The following is a 21098-nucleotide window of genomic DNA, read 5'->3' as shown; positions in this document are numbered from 1 at the left end:
ACCCCACACTGTTATTTTTTCATAGTTTTTAATTGCCGGCTTTTTTTTTTTTTACAATCAGCTGTGAGTGGGGAAGCCTGCCAACAGCTGATGAGTCATTGGTTGTTAAGGACGCTGCTTAGCAGCATTGTCAACAAACAACCCGGGGGTCCCTGACCCCCAGGCTGTTTTTTTAACAAATCCTGGCCAGTGCGGGAAATTCTCACATTAAATAATGCGGTAATTACTGCTAAATAGAACAAATACCGCATTTGGTATTTAACTGTAAATTCTTAGTGATTTGAACTTTCACAACTGATTTACTGCATGCAATATTTTACCGCATTTTTCTGGCCGTTATTTAACTTTTAGTGAATCGACCCCATGGTCATGTAAGTGTTTCATCCCACCTCCCTTCCCTTCCCTTCTCCACCTACTCTGTACAGAATAGTATAAACTTTCATTTAGAAAGAGACAGTACGAAAACAAATACCTACTTTAACCACTTCCCGACCGGCGCACGCCGATGTACGTCGGCAGAATGGTTCGGGCAGGCAAATGGGCATACCGGTGCGTCCCTTTAAATTTGCCGCCCTGCCATTTGCCGCTCGGATCCCATGGGCTCGATCGCCGCGGGCATACCCGCAATTGTCTCACGGGCGGCTGAACTAGGAGATGCTGTTGTAAACGCTGATCTCTGCTCCATGTGATTGTAGCAGAGATCAGTGTTCACTAAAAGAAAGCCCAGCCCCCAACAGTTAGTAACACGCCCCTAGGAACACTTAACCCCTACACTGCCACCCACTGGTTAACCCCTTCACTGCCAGTGTCATTTACACAGGAATCACTGCATTTGTATAGCAGTGATTTCTGTATAAATGACAATGGTCCCAAAAATGTGTCAAAAATGTCCGATGTGTCTGCCATAATGTCACAGTCACAATAAAAATCGCTGATCGCCGCCATTACTAGTAAAAAAAAAAATTATTAATAAAAATGCCATAAAACTATCCCCTATTTTGTAAACGCTATAACTTTTGCGCAAACCAATCAATAATTGCTTATTGTGATTTTTTTTTTTTTACCAAAAATATATAAAAGAATACGTATCGGCCTAAACTGAGGGAAATGTTTATATATATATATATATATATATATATATATATATATATATATATATATATATTTTTTTTTTTTTGGGGGGGATATTTATTATAACAAAAAGTAAAAAATAATGTGTTTTTTTCAAAATTGTCGCTCTATTTTTGTTTATAGCGCAAAAAATAAAAACCGCAGGGGTGATCATATACCACCAAAAGAAATCTCTATTTGTGGGAAAAAAAGGACGTCAATTTTGTTTGGGAGCCACATTGCACGACTGCGCAATTGTCAGTTAAAGCGACGCAGTGTCGAATCGCAAAAAGTGGTCAGGTCTTAAGCCAGCAAAATGGTCCGGTCCTTAATTAGTTAAAAATCTATTGTGTACTGTAACACTGGTGTCATGAATACATTCCAAATTTAATTTATTTTGTAAAATAAATACTTTAGAGCAAATAGTAAAAACAATTATAGACACCCGTTTACAATATACAAATTTAAAAACCAAAAAAAATAAAATTGACCCAAACCATTACAGTTTCCCTTCATATTGTAGTGCTTCTAATGAATTATTAAAAGGATTGCTAAAACTATACCTACTGATTCACTTTTGCCTAGTACTAAAAAGGTCGCTGGTTCTCAACCACGACACTACCTGCCTGAAGTTTGCATGTTCTCTCTGTGCCTGCGTGGGTTTCCTCCGAGTACTCGGTTTTCTCCCACATTCCAAAGACATGCTGGTAGGTTAATTGGGTCTTGTCTAAATTAGCCCTACTATGGATGTAGCACTCTGATGTTTAGGCAGGGTTGCTAGTAAATTTACCTGCCAGGTATAGTTGCCTTGGCCAATTGATAGGAGACCAATTGATTCCACCGTAATTCTGGAATTGCTGCACTTCTCTCTTCTGTCACTAGATGGCAGGGTATCTGGTGGCATTAGATTAAGCCCCATGTACACGGGATGCTGCTAAACAGAGGCAGTTGGACGCTTTTTTCAACTGCCCCTGAACTCATTCAGTGTTATTATGTGGCCATGTACACAGTATCGTTTATTGTCATTCTTAGGCAGTTGCGTTTAACAGCGTTTCTTCTAAAGCAAAAAAATGGGTTCAGACGCAGAAGTTTCTGATGTTTCCGACGCTAAATGCTTCTAAACGTGGCAACCCGCATTTAGCCTCTTTCGTTTATAGGCGTTTTTCGTTTTTGCCCATTTAAAAAATAAAAAGAAAAAAAAAGAAAATATATATTTTTTAGAAACGCTTTTAAACCGAAAAGAGGCAAAACTCTGCTAAACACGGCAGGTAAACGCGGAAAAATGGACGTTTGAAACGTGGGTTACTATCTGTCAAGTTAAATCGTTCAGGAGAGGTTGTAAAAGCGTCCCGTGTACATGGGGCCTAAGACAAGGGCATTGCAAGAACACATTAGGAATAGATGGGGTATCTCAGCCAATGGGCAGGGATATTCTTGGTTCCCTTGGCCTGCTGGGAGAGCCAACTGTCCCTATTTCTGGAAGTCACCATTAAGTCTGGAGAGGCCTGGGACTTGGCTACATGTATACGTATAAATGTGAGTTAGGGACCTTAGATTGTAAGCTCCTTGAGGACAGGGGCCGATGTGAATGTACAATCTATATGTAAAGTGCTGCATAAATTGACAGCGCTATATAAGTACCTGAAATAAATCAAATAATTTATATTCCTGTTTCAATAGGGGCTTCCCCTATATGGCTAGAGTACCTGGCCTGATATGGGTAAGCTGGTAGCTGGACAGCATGATTTTTTTCATTATCTTACCACAGTTCAAGCATGTTTTCATTTAATTGTAATATTCATATACTTATAGAGGGTTTCAGGAATTGTGCAATTACACAATTCTGTTGCCATATGATAGCATCATAAAAATGGACTAAAGAGCCCAATGGAATGCAGCTCTGCTGAGGGCTTTACACATCATAGTAATGTATAGTTGTCGGTGATTCATACAGTACCTGATCACTGAATTGTTCGCCATATCTCAGATAACTTGCAAAGTGCTCACAGTTGGCACTAGTGACGCTATAGTTCTTTGTCTTCCCTACTTCTTCCAATGCTGCGTTGACAATTTTTATAGCTGGATAAGGTGAGCATTTGCTGTCATACTTGTTATTCACTTTATAGTCACATCCGCGGGCGACAGACTCCAAATAGTCCCTTCTCACCACAGCTGTTGCTCTAACAACAGAAAATAAGAGGGACAAACCCTGTGGATCTGAGTAGAATGGATAAAGTATATATATAAGTGGTGAATCAGACAGAGATGGTAAGTTTAGCACTTATGTTCCTACAGCAGTATATGTATATCTGATCTTGGGCAGTGCAGGACTAATTAACTTTTACCTCTCTTATGGTACAGTATTTCAGAAAAAAAAATGCTAAAAGCTAGATTACCACAGGAATATACAGTATATTCATACCTCCCATTTTTTTGAGATAGGAAAGAGGGACATCTATTAGGAAAAAGCATGTGGGTAAAGGACACCCCGTTATATGGAACATGAATACACAAAAAAATTATTGGTTAAATCATAAGTGCTTTTTTGCCACCATAATTCCTCTATATTGACTATTGAAATTTACAAATGCAACAATTTAGAAACCAGGCAGGTTTATTATGAAATAAAAATGAGAGTGTACTGTGCAAGCTATGGCCAGTGATCCAACCTGGATGCCTGTAGTCCATCACTCCTTACTTCGAAGGGTGAATCATGTTGTGTATGCCCCCCCACTGCGCATGCATAACCGCTGCTTCTCTCTTTAGGCCCACCTGACATCATGAATACAGGTGACTGCTTAACTTGAGTTGCTGTGGCAATTGGGATTGAAGATTTGGTGCACCCAGCTACGTTATATTACAATAAATAACTGCCTGCCAAAAATAAAACTGTAACATACCTACTATACCTTTGTAACATACCTATCAGTATAAATTAAATATGAAACAAAAAAAAAAAAGAAAACACTAAAAAAGTAACTAGACAACAACTGAATTTGTTGCTGAAACACACAAAAAGCTATCTGTCCATGCAAACATTGTGTGATCTTTCCCTGTCTATACAGTGGGGCAAAAAAGTATTTAGTCAGCCACCAATTGTGCAAGTTCTCCCACTTAAAAATATGAGAGAGGCCTGTAATTGTCATCATAGGTATACCTCAACTATGAGAGACAAAATGTGGAAACAAATCCAGACATTGTCTGATTTTTGAAAGAATTTATTTGCAAATCATGGTGGAAAATAAGTATTTTGTCAATATAAAAAGTTCATCTCAATACTTTGTTGGAAATGACAGAGGTCAAATGTTTTCTGTAAGTCTTCACAAGGCTGGTATGTTGGCCCATTCCTCCATACAGATCTCCTCTAGAGCAGTGATGTTTTGGGGATGTCGTTGGCAGGGGCGTACCTAGAGCATTTGGCACCCAGGACCCATCCTATATCTGGCACCCCCCCCCCCAACTGTAAAAACACCCACAAAAAAACACCCTCCTCTGCCAAGATCAGTGTTTTTTAATTATGCTTTCTTTTTTAAATGGCGCTGTTGGCTACCGAGTAAACCGGAAGTGACACTGTGCTGTCGCTTCCAGTTTTCTACATCGGAGACCTGATCAAAGGCAAATTCGGCTTTGTTCGGGTCTCTGGCCAGCTGGCTGGTGGCTCAGGTCTGCGGGTGGGATGGGAGACCTGGGCGGAGCTGTGGGGGGATGGGGATGTCCCCTCCCGCTCCTTGTAATAACAGCCGATGCTGTTCATCCATGGTAGCCAGTGACAATAGACGGGACAGGACAGAGGTGTCAGTCACTCAGGTGTGAGCAGATGCCACATTTTTGGACAGAGCGTGCCGCGGTCAGGAAAGTGGAGAGCTGGACTGGAGCTGCTATGAGGGAGACATCAGAGTGAGAAGGGGAGAGAGCTGACAATACAAAGTATGGCCCATACTTAGCATTATCTACTGTCCTCAGGGACAGATCTGATCCAGAGATCCCACTGTATGGCGATCTCTGGATCAGATCTGTCCTTGGGGACAGCAGACAATGGCATCATTGGCATTGATGATTTGATTCAGATCAGAACTGACCTGCTGACAAGGCGTGTTGCTTGCTGGATCGTGGATGGGATCTGATGGCCGCAGGGAAGATGGCAAGATGCTGCTGTGACTTGCTGCTTGCTGGATGGATCTGATGGCTGCAAGATGTGGGTATAAGTCCCCCCCTTTATCAGATCAGCTCATCTACTCTATACCTGGTTTGTGAACACAGCAACACCCCCCCCCTTACCAGGTAAGCTCACAGCTCAGCTACTATAGGTGGGTGGTGGTCACACAGCAATATACAGCACACACCTGCATTCTGCAACCTGTATACAGCACCCGCTTGGATTCTGCAACCTGTACCCAGCACACACCTGGATTCTGCAACCTGTACACAGCACATGCCTGCATCCTGCAACCTGTACATAGCACACGCCTGTACACAGCACACGCCTGTATCCTGCAACCTGTACACAGCACACGCCTGTATTCTGCAACCTGTACACAGCACACGCCTGTATTCTGCAACCTGTACATAGCACACGCCTGTATTCTGCAACCTGTACATAGCACACGCCTGTATTCTGCAACCTGTACATAGCACACGCCTGTATTCTGCAACCTGTACATAGCACACGCCTGCATCCTGCAACCTGTACATAGCACACGCCTGCATCCTGCAACCTGTACATAGCACACGCCTGCATCCTGCAACCTGTACACAGCACATGCCTGTATTCTGCAACCTATACATAGCACATGCCTGTATTCTGCAACCTGTACATAGCACATGCCTGTATTCTGCAACCCCCCCATTAGGTCAGCTACACTATACCTGGGCGGTGGTGGACACAGCAACCCTCCCCCCACCCCCCTTCTATGACAGAGCAGCACAGTGCCACAGTAAGGATGGCAGGACAGACACACTCCTCCAGCGTCTTCTCACAGCTCACACACCCCCTATCACCAGCTCACCTTGGCTCTCAGCTTCAGCTGGGGAGGTTTAGACTCTGGATGGTGTGGACACAGTGTGTAACAGCAACCACCCCCACGCTGAATGATGACACATTCAGCTCGGCTGCTCAGCAGTGATGGGTGGAGCTAGCAGGTGAAAACAGAAACTAGACCATACTATTTCGGCCGCAGTGCTGGGGGTGTTCCAGCTCACAAAAAACTCACAAAAAACAGAGCAGCCAGAGCCAGGGATTCCCTTCAGGATTCTGTCAGACAGTATCTGAGTGCAGAGTGAACCCCATAGCAATGCCACCCAGCCACTTACACCCCCCTCAATGTGTGGCACCTGGGGCGGAAAGCCCCCCCCCTGCCCCCCACTTGGTACGCCCCTGGTCGTTGGGCAAAACAGACTTTCAACTCCTTCCAAAGATTTTCTATGGGGTTGAGATCTGGAGACTGGCTAGGCCACTCCAGGACCTTGAAATGCTTCTTACGAAGCCACTCCTTCATTGCCAGGGTGGTGTGTTTGGGATCATTGTCATGCTGAAAGACCCAGCCACGTTTCATCTTCATTGCCCTTGCTGATGGGAGGAGGGTTGCACTCAAAATCTCACGATACATGGCCCCATTCATTCTTTCATGTACACGGATCAGTCGTCCTATTCCCTTTGCAGAGAAACAGCCCCAAAGCATGATGTTGCCACCCCCATGCTTCACAGTAGGTATGGTGTTTTTTGGGTGAAACTCAGCATTCTCTCTCCTCCAAACATGACGAGTTGTATTTCTACCGAACAGTTCTACTTTGGTTTCTTCTGACCATATGACATTCTCCCAATCCTCTTCTGGATCATCCAAATGCTCTCTAGCAAACCTCACATGTATTGGCTTAAGTAGGGGGACATGTCTGGCACTGCAGGATCTTAGTCCCTGGTGGTGTAGTGTGTTACTGATGGTAGCTCTCTGCAGGTCATTCACTGGGTCCCCCCATGTGGTTCTGGGATTTTTGCTCTCTGTTCTTGTGATCATTTTGCCCCACTGTATATATTTATGGTCGAAGCCCTATGGCCGATACGGATATGAACAAATAGACTTACGATAAGACTTAAAACTTGAAATAGACCTGAAGTGTGCCCTGGTCTGATGGTCGGTATACCAAAATAAGGGGGCATACCCTAGATTCTAAATTAATATTGTGAAGAGAAATTAATTTGAGAAATGCCCTGAAAAGGGGGTGGGAGGGTGGGTACCACCAGGGCTGGACTGGGAATAAAATCCAGCCCTGGAAAAAATTTCATACCAGCCCCACAGCGTTATTATACCAGCGCAACAGCATAACATCATTATTTTATGTTAATAAAAGGGAAAACCACACATTTTAAAGCACATTTGAAGAGTGTATTATATATATATATATATATATATAAGCAAATTCCAGTTAAAAGTGGTCAATCATCAAGGGTGACCCCAGGAACTCAGAACATGGGGGGGGGGAGACCACCTTCTGCAGAAAGAATACACTAAGGTAAGGGGGGTGGGTTACTGATATAAGGGGGAAACCCTTTATATCAGTGCCATTATCGTATTCACTCCCCCCTTACATCAGTGACCCCCCCTTCAGACTGGCCTGGTGGTGTTGTCACTGACGACCTCTCAGTTGCACCATGCAGGGCTCAGTCAGTCAGCTCCAGCTTGGTTGGCTCTGGTTTTATCCTATAGTCTCCTCTTCACAGTCCACACAAGTCTGACTTCTCCCATGACCCCCATCCTGACTCCTCTCCAGACTCCCTCAGAGACTACAGACATGATACAGGAGATGGTCAGAGACTGCAGACATAATACCGGAGATGGTCAGAGACTGCAGACATGATACAAGAGCTCACTGTGCCCATCAAATGCGGCCTCACTGTGCCCATCAAATGCAGCCTCACTGTGCCCATCAAATGCAGCCTCACTGTGCCCACCATTGCAGCCTCACTGTGCCCATAATTGCAGCCTCACTGTGCCCATAATTGCAGCCCCACTGTGCCCATAATTTCAGCCTCACTGGGCCCATCATTACAGCCTCACTGTGCCCATCATGTCAGCCTCTCCTGTGCAGCATGTCCCAGTCTGCAGTCCCTGTCTGTGGGAAGGTGTGCTGTTGATGCTCGGTACAGTACCTTGCATGTCAGCAGGATATCCATGACGGCCAGCAGCAGCCAGAGCCTGTTCTTGTTTTGGATGGGGACGCTGCTCCTTCCAGAGGATCTGTTTGCTGTGAGCCCACATACACACAGAGATTTTGCCAACTAAATCCGTCGGATTTTGCCCGTCGGATTTAGTCGGATTTAGTCGGACGGATTGTGTCCGAAACTGTTGCATACACACGGTTGGGCCAAGTTGGCGAAAAATCAGATCTTTCAGAACGTGATGACGTAATTTCGTTACGATGGGACTACATTCAGGCTAGTAGCCAATAGCTTTGATGTAGGAATTTGATCTGAGCATGCGTGGCACTTGGTCCGATCAAAATGCTCTACACATGATTGGATTAGGTCCGTCCGGCCCAGTTGGTCGGGAAATATTTCCAACATGTTGGAAAATTGGGTCGGACGGAGATTCGGATGGAATCAGTCCGATGCATACCACACACAGTCGGATTATCTGACGACACGGTCCGATAAGACTCATTCCGACAGATTATCCGACCGTGTGTACAAGGGCTGAGATGGAGTGGTCCTTGGCCACCTGCACCTTCAGCTGTCCTTATTTTTCAGCCCCAGTCAGCCTGTCCCCTGGTCCTGGGGAAGTGGAGAGCACTGGGTGGGAGCTGGAGAGAAGGGCGAGCAGAGAGTACTGGTGGGGTTGGAGAGCACATGGGTGGGGGCAAAGAGCAGGGGCGAGTGGAGATCACAGGGGTGGGAGTGCTGGGGGGGACTTGAGAGCAATAGGGGGGGCCAAAAAGAACAGGGGTGGAGAGCACGGAAGGCTGAGAGTACTGGGGGGGCTAAGAGTGTGGGGTAGCGAAGAGCACTGGGGGGAGCGTGAGAGTACTGGGGGGCCAAAAAACAGGGCTGGAGAGCACTGGGGGGTACAAAGAGCAGGGTGGAGTGGAGAGCAATTGGGGGAGCTTGAGAGCACCAGTGGGGGGCAGAAAGAACAGGCGTGGAAAGCACGGGGGACTGGCGAGCACTGGCGGGGTTGGAGAGCATATGGGTAGGGGCAAAATGCAGGGGGAGTAGAGAGTACAGGGGTGGGGAGCGGAGAGTGCTGGGGGGGAACTTGAGAGCAATGGTGGGGGCCAAAAAGAACAGGGGTGGAGAGCATGGGAGGCTGAGAGCACTGGTGGGCTAAGAGTGTGGGGTGGTGAAGAACACTGGGGGGAGCTTGAGACTACTGGGGGGAAGAAAAACAGGGCTGGAGAGCACTGGGGGGTACAAAGCAGGGAGGAGTGGAGAGAAATGGGGGGAGCTTGAGAGCACCAGTGGGGGCCAGAAAGAACAGGGGTGGAAAGCACGGGGGACTGGAGATCGCTATGGAGGGCGGAGAGGACTGGCAGAGTTGGAGAGCACATGGGTGGGGGCAAAATGCAGGGGGGAGTGGAGAGTACAGGGGTGGGGAGCGGAGAGTGCTGGGGGGGAGCTTGAGAGAGCACTGGAGGGGGAGCCAAAAAGAACAGGGTTTGAGAGCACAGGGGCAGAGAGTGCTGGGTGCAGAAAAAAACGGGTGGAGAGCACTGTGGCGGTGGGGGAGCACTGTGGAGGGGGTAGACAGCACTGTGGGGGGCTGGAGAGCACTGTGGGGGGTGGACAGCACTGTGGGGGGTGGACAGCATGGTGGGGGGGGCTGGAGAGCACTGTGGGGGGGGGTGGAGAGCACTGTGGGGGGGTGGCTGGAGAGCACTGTGGGGGGGTGGCTGGGTGGGCTGGAGAGCACTGTGGGGGCTGGAGAGCACTGTGGGGGGGGGGGGTGGACAGCACTGTGGGGGCTGGAGAGCACTGTGGGGGGGTGGAGAGCACTGTGGGGGCGGGCTGGAGAGTACTGTGGGGGCGGCTGGAGAGCACTGTGGGGGCTGGAGAGCGCTGTGGGGGAGGGGCTGGAGAGCACTGTGGGGGGGTGGAGAGCACTGTGGGGGGGTGGCTGGAGAGCACTGTGGGGGGCTGGAGAGTACTGTGGGGGGTGGACAGCACTGTGGGGGGTGGACAGCACTGTGGGGGGTGGGCTGGAGAGCACTGGGGGGGCTAGAGAGCACTGTGGGGGGCTGGAGAGCACTGTGGAGGCGGGCTGGAGAGCACAGGGGGGTGGAGAGCACTGTGGGGGTGGTGGACAGCACTGTGGGGGGCTGGAGAGCACTGTGGGGGGCTGGAGAGCACTGTGAGGGGTGGGCTGGAGAGCACGGGGGGGTGGAGAGCACTGTGGGGGGGTGGACAGCATTGTGGGGGCTGGAGAGCACTGTGGGGGGTGGAGAGCACTGTGGGGGGTGGGCTGGAGAGCACTGTGGGGGGGTGGACAGCACTGTGGGGGGGCTGGAGAGCACTGTGGGGGGTGGACAGCACTGTGGGGAGGGGGCTAGAGAGCACTGTGGGGGGGGGGGTGGCTGGAGAGTGTGGTGAGGAAGGAGAGCAGGGGGGGGGGCAGGGAGCACAAGGATAACTGGAGGGGGCAGTAAAAGAAGTTGGATTGGATAGGAGGAGAAGCAGCGGCTGCATGGAGGAATATAGAGAGCTCATCTCCTCTATATGTCCTGCTTCTCCTCCTATCCAGGCACACAGGGCGGCATCTCTTACTGTGTATCACAGAGCTGGCTGGCTGTGTTCGGCGGCCGTGCTATAACACGGCCCTGCCCCCCTAGACCTGCTTGTGTGATAGTAGATAGAATCAATACTCCACCTATCACACAAGCAGGTCTAGGGGAACGGGGCCGTGTTATAGCACGTCCGCTGTAGTGTCATATTTTGCTCCCCATCATAGAATGCTCCGGAAGTGACGTTGCGGCCAGAAATTTTGCACTGCGCATGCGCGATGCGTTCCAAATGCTTGCACCATGTGTTCCAGAGGATTTCCGACAATGTAGTTCAGTGAAACCGTCAGATAATGTCACGGGAGTGAGGGGAGGTAATCGTGACATTAACTGTTGACAGAGCAGAGAGCGGCGGAGAGACACCAGGTAACTGTGGCTCAGGGAGGGGATTACCTCCCCTCACTTCTCTGACATTATCTGACGGTTTCACTGGTCTGCATTGTCGAAAATCATTTGGAACGCATGGCGCAAGTGTTTGGAATGCATCGCGCATGCGCAGTGCTAAATTTCTGGCCGCAACGTCACTTCCGAAGCATTCTATGATGGGGAGCAAAATATGACACTACACCGCCGAACACAGCCAGCCAGCTCTGTGATACACAGAAGGAGAGAGGAGCAGTGCAGCCGAAAACGGCCCCATGGCAGGCGGCCTACCGGGAAATCTCCCGGTATCCCGGTAGGCCAGTCCGGCCCTGGGTACCACGCACAGGAAACCGACAAAGACCACAGGTGAGCAGGTTGGTTATATACCCCCCAGGCTCCTCCCATAAACTCAGGCCACCATACTGGCCTTCCTACTTATGGTTGAAGCCCTATGGCCGATACGGATATGAACAAATAGACTAACGATAAGACTTACAACCTGAAATACACCTGAAGTGTGCCCTGGTCTGATGGTCGGTATACCAAAATAAGGGGGCAAAAACATTCAGGTAGGGGTGTCGTTTTATTAATTTTAGTTAAGTTCGTTAAATGCTTGTGTCATTTCCACCTGAGGATTGAGGATGTACCAGGCGAGGTAGGCAGAGTTCCACCTGCTTAGTCTCTTAATGACATGAGCTGGGACCCATGCCGAGATGCTGCCAAGGCTGTTCCAATACTAAAGAGTGACCGTGGTACGGACTGGGGTCGAGGTGTAGGCTGCGTAGAAGGACCCCCATGTGTTTGAAAACTGTCAGGCACTCAAGGGTTTGCACGAAAAGGTAACAGGGGACTAGAATTTGAGCGTTCCGGTAGACGTGACAGTAGGTGGTTGGGCATGGTTACTGGACACCATACATTGTTTGTTTTATAGAGATGGACATCTATCCTGGAGCCTGATTGCTGGGTTTTAGACACTGCAAGGTGGAGGATGAAATGGTGTTGGTAGCAAGCCAAGTGACGACTACGCAGAACTTGGCCTACGGGATTGCTGTAGGTGAACTTGCTAGGCCATCAGAACCCATAGTAGGCTAAGTAAATGGCTGTTTGTATGAGCAGGCTGGGGAGAAGGCCAAAAGGCGAACTAGTAAAGATAGTAGACATGTCCCGGAAGATGGCAGCTTGGAATGAACGTACAGTGGACATTAAACTGGTGCTGCCAAGACAATTGCAGCAACCCGCGCAGGGAGGACATAACTGAGAGCGATCCAGACCTGGGTTCATCGAGATCGGCCTCGGCCCTGTTGTCGGTGGTGAAAGCCACAGCCTGTCCTGTCCTGATATGACACCAGAGTTGAGCAGCTGTCAGGTGACCAGGTATAGCTTGAAGAGGGAGGAAGAGGGAGGAAGTCCGGGTAAACCCGGGGTTTAGGCGTATCCCTGAAGCCATGGTCCTGTAAACCAATGGTGGCCAAAAATTGCAGCAAAGCCTGTGGAGTCTGCGGCATCTGTCACTACCAAGGGTGATAGGGACGTCATAGATGGTATAAACAAACATCGCTATACTGATCCACACAGTACGGAACCCCCAACATTGATAGGTCTGCTATTGCTGCGGCATCTAAATTATCATTAAAAGTCAGGTGGTGTCTGTATAGTACCTGGCTGCCAGTGCCACTAACGATAAATTGGCTAGGCCGAAGAAAACCATAAAGGGCCAGGTAGATGACTAGACTGGGGAATGTGTGAGGATTTTTACATGTGCCTAAAGATGGCAATTGTGATGGGCTGATGCTTCTGGATGCCTCGTAGAAGGGATCTTACTGTATGGGCCATAAAGACAGACGGCTTTCCGGGTCCTGTAAGGATAGGAAATGCTGGACGTTGGCTAGGTATAGCCTGATAGTGTTACAAGAAGAAGCCAGTAGCGCGTGGCAACACGTTACCTGGTTCCGGGTTGGAAGCTGAACTCAACTGTCCTAAGGGAGAGATGACAGACTGGAAACGGTGAGTGGCTTGTATGAAAAATGCCACTGGAGATAAGTGGCCAATTAAGTACCGCTGAAATTATGTGTGGCCATTTTGTGTGCCACTGAGAATGTGCTTGCAAGAAGAACGATTGCAAGAAGTTATGCTAAGTTGCGTGCCTTGCCACGATTGCAAAAGTTGTGCTCAACAGTGTGTTTGCAACGACTGCACGGGAATTTGTCACTGGAGATGTGTTCGTAGTGACTGTGAGAAGTTTGTATTACTGCATGCGCTTTCGAAGACTGCAGGAGTTGTGCTTGAATGTGTGTTTGCAATGACTGCAAGAAGCTATGTTTGGATACGTTCTTGCAACGATTGCAAGAGGTTATGCCAGGATGCGTGCCTGCAACGATTGCAAGGAGTTATGCCAGGACGCGTGCTTACAACGATTGCAAGACGTTGTGGTAGGATGCATGGTTAACTAGGTCAAAAAAGACAGAAGTCCATCCAGTCCAATCATAAAATTTAAATAAATAAACAAAATATCGTACAACCCAACATACCCAATTCTACACCCACAGCTGATCCAGAGGAAGGCAAAAACCCCAGCAGAGCATGCTCCAATTAGCTACAGCAGGGGAAAAAATTCCTTCCTGATCCCTCGAGAGGCAATCGGATTTTCCCTGGATCAACTTTACCTGTAAATATTAGTACCCCGTTATATTATGTACATTTAGGAAAGTATCCAGGCCTTTTTCCTAAAGCAATCTACTGATCTAGCCAGAACTGCGTGTTTGCAATGATTGCAATAAGTTTGTGCCTGGATATCTGCTTGCGACGATTGCAAGAAGTTTATGCTTGGATGTGTGCTTGCAGCGATTGCAAGAAGTCTATGCTTGAATGCGTGCTTGCAACGCTTGCAAGAAGTCTATGCTTGAACGCATGCTTACAAGAATTGCAAGAAGTCTATGCTTGAACGCGTGTCTGCAACGATTGCAAGAAGTCTATGCTTGAATGCGTGGTTGCAGCAATTGCAAGAGGTTTGTGCTTGGATATGTGTTTGCAACGATTGCAGGGAGTATATCCTTGGGTGTGTACTTGCAGTGACTGCAAGAGGTTTGTGATTGGATGCGTGCCCGCAATGATTGCAAGAAGTTGTTCTTGGATGTGTATGGATTCAATCCGATATGAATCAGTCGTAAGTATGAAAAGAATCCTATAAGAATCAATTGCATGAAATGAATCTGATAAGAACCGGTTGTAGAGTGTATGAAATTATTCCAATATAAATCAGACCGTGGAGAGTACAAAATGAGCCCGGTACGAATAGCTGTGCTGCTGAAGCGACTGGATTTGAATCGGGCTGTAGCGTGTATGAAATGAAACTGACACAAATCTTTGTAACTGTATGTAATGAATCCTGATACCAACCGTTTGTAAAGTGTATGAAATGAAACCAACATGCATCTGATTGTGCGACTATAAGGTGAAGTAGCAGTGAGGCGAAGGTTTTTAACGAATGAATCGAGATCCTGGCTGAAGTTCGAAGGACTCAATCTGTAGTGACTGCCAGACTTGAGGGGAATGACAGCAACATGCGAACGATACCTGTGATGCTGGAATGACGGGTGCTAATCAATGCATTGTTGGTATGAGAGGATTCGACTCAAGCGAAAAGTGTGTGAAATTAAATGAGTAAAATGTTTGCCGTGATGTAGGCACGAATCGGCATGTCGTGACTGCGATAAACGATGAGTCGGACGAAAAGCGACGAGTCGAACTGTGGAGCATGGAATGAAATGAGACCAAGCCAACTGGGGACAAAAACCACTGGGGCACACCGGAACGAATCGGTGTATCTCGGATGCGAATCGGGGAGTGGTATATGACAGTAAAGAATGTCATAACAGAGGCACAAGTTGGTTGTGCCGCGACTGCGACTGACAACGAACCGGACTCTGGAGCATGCACTGAAATGAGGCCAAAAACACTGGGGCACACCATAACGAATCGGTGCATCACGGATGCAACTGGATTTGAATTGGAGCACAGTACGTGACAGTGAAATGATTTTGATTGCCATGACAGAGGCATGAATCGATCATGCCGCTGTTGTCAGTGGCATTGCTAGGTGGGTGCGGGGGGTGCGGGACGCACCCGGGCGACACCCGCCAGAGGAATGCCGCCAGAGGGGTGACACCCGTGGGTAGTGCCACCGCTAACACCGCTTGCTGCCCTGTCCCGCGGCTGTGTCCCTCAGCAGAGCGGAACGTTTACATCCACAGAGGAGGAGGACCAGAGCTCGAGGGACACACACCGCCATGTATGATTGCTGTTCTGAGGTATGTAAGGAGGGTGTCTGCATTGGGGGGGTCTGCACAGAGGGGGGTGTCTGCACCGGGGGTTCGGAACTGCTGGGGAGTCTGCACTGACTGGGGTCTGTAACTGAGGGGGGTCTGCACTGAGGGGGGTGTCTGTACTGTTTGGGGGGGTCTACACTGGGGGGGTGTCTGTACTGCTGGGGTGTCTGTACTGCTGGGGTGTCTGTAACTGAGGGGGATCTGTAACTGAGGGGAGTCTGCACTGAGGGGGGTCTAAACTGGGGCATCTGCACTGGGGGTGTTTGTACTGTTGGGGGGTCTGCACTGACGCGTGGGTTTCTGTACTGAGGGGGGTCTGCACTGGGGGGTCTGCACTGAGGGGGGGTGTCTGTACTAAGGGGGGTCTGCACTGAGGGGGTGTCTGTAATGCTGGGGGGTCTGCACTGAGGTGGGGGTGTCTGTACTGATGGACTGATACTCCCTCAGCTCACCTCTCTCCCTGCATGTCCTGTGAACAGAATTGCTGTGCTCTGGGTTCTCTCATCATATGGCACTGAAGATAGAGGAGGGGGGTTTTCAGCGGGAAACACACAGAGAAAGTATGCAGGAGACTGGGGGGGGGAGATAAGGAGACAGAAAATCAGGAGGCGCCGGCGGGGAGGAGCGCATCACGAGAGGTCTGACTAAATACAATCTCTTAGCAGCACGGACCTGATCTACCCGTCAGACAGGTAGATCGAAGCGGAAGCTGTCATGGCCTGAATGGTGAGGTGTGCGGCACTTACTATTGCGAGCTGTGTCGGCAGCTGCTGGTGTAGCACCTGCCACACAGCTTGCATACTTCAAAGTCTTGCAGGACACGGCTGCTAACGGGAACTGAGTTCCTGTTGTGGAAAAAGTACAGGAACTCTGTTCCCATGCTTTCCTGCAGGACTTGAGTCCTGGGCCTCACCTGTGCCCAATGCAGCCTCACCTGTGCCCAATGTGGCCTGTTTGTGCCCAATGTGGCCTGCCTGTGCCCAATGCAGCCTCACCTGTGCCCAATGCGGCCTCACCTGTGCCCAATTACAGCCTCACCTGTGCCCAATGCAGCGTGACCTGACTGTGCCCAATGCAGCATGACCTTCCTGTGCCCAATGCAGCCTCACCTGTGTCCAATACAGCCTCACCTGTGCCCAATACAGCGTGACTCGTGCAGAGGAAGAGGTGAGCCAGTGGCGGAACTACCAGGGAGGATGAGAAATGCATACTGCAGCCCTCAAATGGCTGTTGGTGAGCATGGGGCTGCCTCAGAGTGGGGGGGCGAGCACTGCCCACACGGTCCCCCAGCCAGGGGAAGTGAGGAGAGGAAGAGGCAAGCTGTCCGTACGAGCAGAGAGCTGTAATAGCTTTCATTTGAATTTCCTGTGTTCCCGGGGCTCACCGTCACATAGCCCCACCTCTTGGCCCAGCGCCTTTGATGACGTCACATGTCCCGCATTGGATGGAGGTTCTGTCTATTAAAGGTGCCGGGCCAAGAGGTGGGGCCATGTGACGGTGAGCCCGGGGAACACAGGAAATTCTAATGAAAGCTATTACAGCTCTCTGCTTATACAGACAGCTTGCTTCTTCCTCTCCTAACTTTCCCTGGCTGGGGGACTGTGCGGGCGGTGCTCGCCCCCCCCCCCAGTATGCATTCCTCATCCTCCCCATGGGCCCCTCTAGAGCTGCGGGTCCTATAGCGCCCACGTGGGTCTGCCACTGGTCAGCAATGGTGCCAGTATCAAATCGCTCTTTAGTCACTAAAAGCAACTCGAAAATATGGTAAATTCACAGTGGTAGGGTAAACTCTAATCCAAGGATATGAAAGAGTTGGTCCACCTTTACATAAACAAAGCTCTCACCCCACAACAAACTGAGCCCACGCTGGGGATCCACGTAATAAATAAAACTAAAATTAAACTAGTGCCTACAATGTGATCAGAGTTATATGAAATGTGCTGAATAGTGAATAACCAATTGATAACATACATCCAGAAGAATTAGAGGTGAACCTCCATAATACATAAATTCCAAAGGTTATATATTATACATAGAAAGTGTCCAAAAAATATTTGTATAATGTCCAAAAAATTGCAAAATCCACAAAAAAGTGTAAAAAACTGAAAAAAACAAAAAGTGCAAAAATTGCACCAAAAAACAAAAGCAGCACAATAATCGCTCCACTGCAAGTCCCAAGTCCCTCTCAAACACAGGAAGAACATGCAAACTCTATGCAGGAACATGATCAACTATATCTGCCTCTGGATATCTGAAGGCTGTCTAAGGGACTGCGGCTGCTGTCTGAGGGACTGTGGCTGTGCATTACCTCTGCAGGGGTTAAAGGAGCTGGTGAGTGGGGACCTATGAGGGGGGAACGCAAGTCATCTGCCAAGATTTTGAGAGCACTACAAATCACCTGCAATAACCTATTAAAGCATAAACACTTATTTGTGACATTCATATGTGTTTTATAAGTGGAGTGATTAGTGTGCTGCTTTTGTTTTTTGGATTCTTCTGGATGTATGTTATCAATTGGTAGGGATGGCCGAACGGTTCGCCCGGCGGTCGTTTCGCTGTGAATTTCGGCTGTTCGCCGTCCGCCCGATCGGCGGACTATTGCCGCCGTTCGCCCGGCGGACTTCCGTGTTTACTGTGTAAAAGAACTTTGACCTATGATGACACATCCATCATGGGGTACAGGACAGCCAATTGAGACATTACAGCAGATGGACACTTGGACATTCCCCCTAAAGCCGCGTACACACGGGCGGACTGTCTGGCCAACTTAGTCCGTCGAAACACATTTCAGCGGGCAGTCCGCTCGTGCGTGGGCTTCAGCGGACTTTTTCAGCGTGCAGTCTGGCGGACTAAGTATTTCGGAATTTCCGTAATATTGTCCGTCAGACTTTGGTTTCAGCGGACAATCCGCTCGTGAGTAGGCTAGTTCGACGGACTAAGTATGGCGCATGCTCAGAAAGGATTTACACAGCGAAAGGTTGCATTGCTGTGTATTGGACTTCCTATTTCTAGTCCCGTCGTATGTGCTGTACACGTCATCGCGCAAGCTTTCGACGGACTGTTTTGCATCCGTGTGTGGTCAAGTCCGTTCATTCGAAAGTAGGACGGACTGTCCGTCGGATTGTCTGACAGACTAAGTTGGCCATACAGTCAGCCCGTGTGTACGCGGCTTAACTTATAAATAGACCCGATCCGGCGGCCATCTTACATTCTTTCTTCTGTCACTATAGGGAGAGGTTGCTGTGTGGAGCAGGGAGAGACTGCAGTGACCCAAATCGCTAGCTATTTGGTCCACAAAAGTTCTTTTCAGGACTGGTATAGGTGTTAGGTGTAGTTCAGGATATAGGTTTGAGGCACTGCTGTGCTACTGATTTTTGCAACAGCCTGTCTTTGTGTCAGTGTAGAGAGAGGGACAGGATGCTGTGTGCTGCAGGGACAGTCAGTTTAATCATTAGCTGTTACTATTAGGTGCACAAAAGTGCTATTCAAGTTATTGTTCCAGCAGCCTCTGTTTTGTCAGTTTAAATAGGGACAGGCAGGAAGCTGTGTGTGAGGCAGTGAGGGATAGTCAGTTTAATCAGTAGCTGTTACTATTAGGTCCACAAAGGTTCTTTTCAGGACTGGTATGGTAATAGGCTTGTACACGTATAATATTCTTTCTTCCAAATATAGAAAGAATATTATACTTGACTGCTGCCCTTCTGCTGCAGTAGTCCTTTATCAGTATAGGGACTGAGGTACAGTCTGCTAATCATTCACAACCTACTTGTTCCACAAAGGTCCTTATAAGGACTGGTAAGGTCTAGGGTACTACAGTACATAGGGTTGAGTGAGGTACAGTCTGCTATTCCTTAAGGACTGGTATAGGTCCACAATACATAGGGTTGAGGTGCACTACTGCTGACTGCTGCCCTTCTGCTGCAGTAGTCCTTTATCAGTATAGGGACTGAGGTACAGTCTGCTAATCATTCACAATCTACTTGTTCCACAAAGGTCCTTATAAGGACTGGTAAGGTCTAGGGTACTACAGTACATAGGGTTGAGTGAGGTACAGTCTGCTATTCCTTAAGGACTGGTATAGGTCCACAATACATAGGGTTGAGGTGCACTACTGCTGACTGCTGCCCTTCTGCTGCAGTAGTCCTTTATCAGTATAGGGACTGAGGTACAGTCTGCTAATCATTCACAACCTATTTGTTCCACAAAGGTCCTTATAAGGACTGGTAAGGTCTAGGGTACTACAGTACATAGGGTTGAGTGAGGTACAGTCTGCTATTCCTTAAGGACTGGTATAGGTCCACAATACATAGGGTTGAGGTGCACTACTGCTGACTGCTGCCCTTCTGCTGCAGTAGTCCTTTATCAGTATAGGGACTGAGGTGCAGTCTGCTAATCATTCACAACCTACTTGTTCCACAAAGGTCCTTATAAGGACTGGTAAGGTCTAGGGTACTACAGTACATAGGGTTGAGTGAGGTACAGTCTGCTATTCCTTAAGGACTGGTATAGGTCCACAATACATAGGGTTGAGGTGCACTACTGCTGACTGCTGCCCTTCTGCTGCAGTAGTCCTTTATCAGTATAGGGAGTGAGGTACAGTCTGCTAATCATTCACAACCTACTTGTTCCACAAAGGTCCTTATAAGGACTGGTAAGGTCTAGGGTACTACAGTACATAGGGTTGAGTGAAGTACAGTCTGCTATTCCTTAAAGACTGGTATAGGTCCACAATACATAGGGTTGAGGTGCACTACTGCTGACTGCTGCCCTTCTGCTGCAGTAGTCCTTTATCAGTATAGGGACTGAGAGTTTTGTCACAGGGTCATTTAAAAAATGACAGGCAGAGGAAGAGGCAGGCCCTTCCGCAGGGGTGGTAGGGGTAGGGCAGGAGCAACAGGCTTGAGCCAAAGTGGGAAGTTGCAGAAGGCGCGTTCAATTACTTTAAAGGACGCACCAGACTTGGTTGAGTGGCTCACTCAGCCTTACTCTTCTGCACCCTCCTCATCCTCTCGATCTGCACCCTCTTCTTCACTCTCTGCTATGTGCACCCCCAAAGACACTATCACCAACAACACCACCACCACATACCTTCCGCTTGAGTCACAGGAATTATTTTCCGATCCATATCAAGACATTTCTGATGCGCAGCCACTCTTGATATTGGAACAGGAAGAGGAGGTAGCAACAACTGCCACTCAGCAGTCTGACGACAGTACCCAGATCAGCCCAAGGAGGAGGTTGGTCCCCGGTGTTGCTGCCTACTCCGAGATATCTACTTATAGCGGTGGGGAAGGTGACGTCGATGATGACGTGTCTAGTGATGTCACGTGGGTGCCCACAAGAGAGGAAGAGGAGGGGAGTACAAAAAGCCACACTCCAGGCTCTCACCGTCCAGCCTCGTCTTCTACTTCTCCTTCTCCTCTCTCCTCACAATTGTCCTCCACTCCACCTTCCATCACGCCAAGCTCACGTTTTTCTGCAAAAAGGCAGGCTTCCGTGGGCCTAATGTTCGAGCGTAAAAAAATGATGACGCCG

At 48.7% G+C, this 21098-nt stretch overlaps 1 protein-coding gene across 1 annotated transcript in view; it reads right to left on the bottom strand.

Moving 5' to 3' along the window:
* LOC143931511 (phospholipase A and acyltransferase 2-like) overlaps positions 1-21098 on the bottom strand; it is a 106383-nt gene that overhangs the window by 5481 nt on the left and 79804 nt on the right. Inside the window, exon 4 of the mRNA XM_077455761.1 lies at positions 3068-3327. Within this exon, the coding sequence (XP_077311887.1) occupies positions 3068-3327 (260 nt within the window). The remainder of the gene's footprint in view (positions 1-3067; positions 3328-21098) is intronic.

The sequence above is a fragment of the Lithobates pipiens genome, unplaced genomic scaffold, assembly GCF_037356315.1.
Source record: "Lithobates pipiens isolate NorthernLeopardFrog02 unplaced genomic scaffold, aLitPip1_a1.2 Scaffold_10, whole genome shotgun sequence".
Lineage (NCBI taxonomy): Eukaryota > Metazoa > Chordata > Amphibia > Anura > Ranidae > Lithobates > Lithobates pipiens.
Note: the sequence above shows the minus strand (reverse complement) of the source record. Positions and strands in the feature narration are given on the sequence as shown.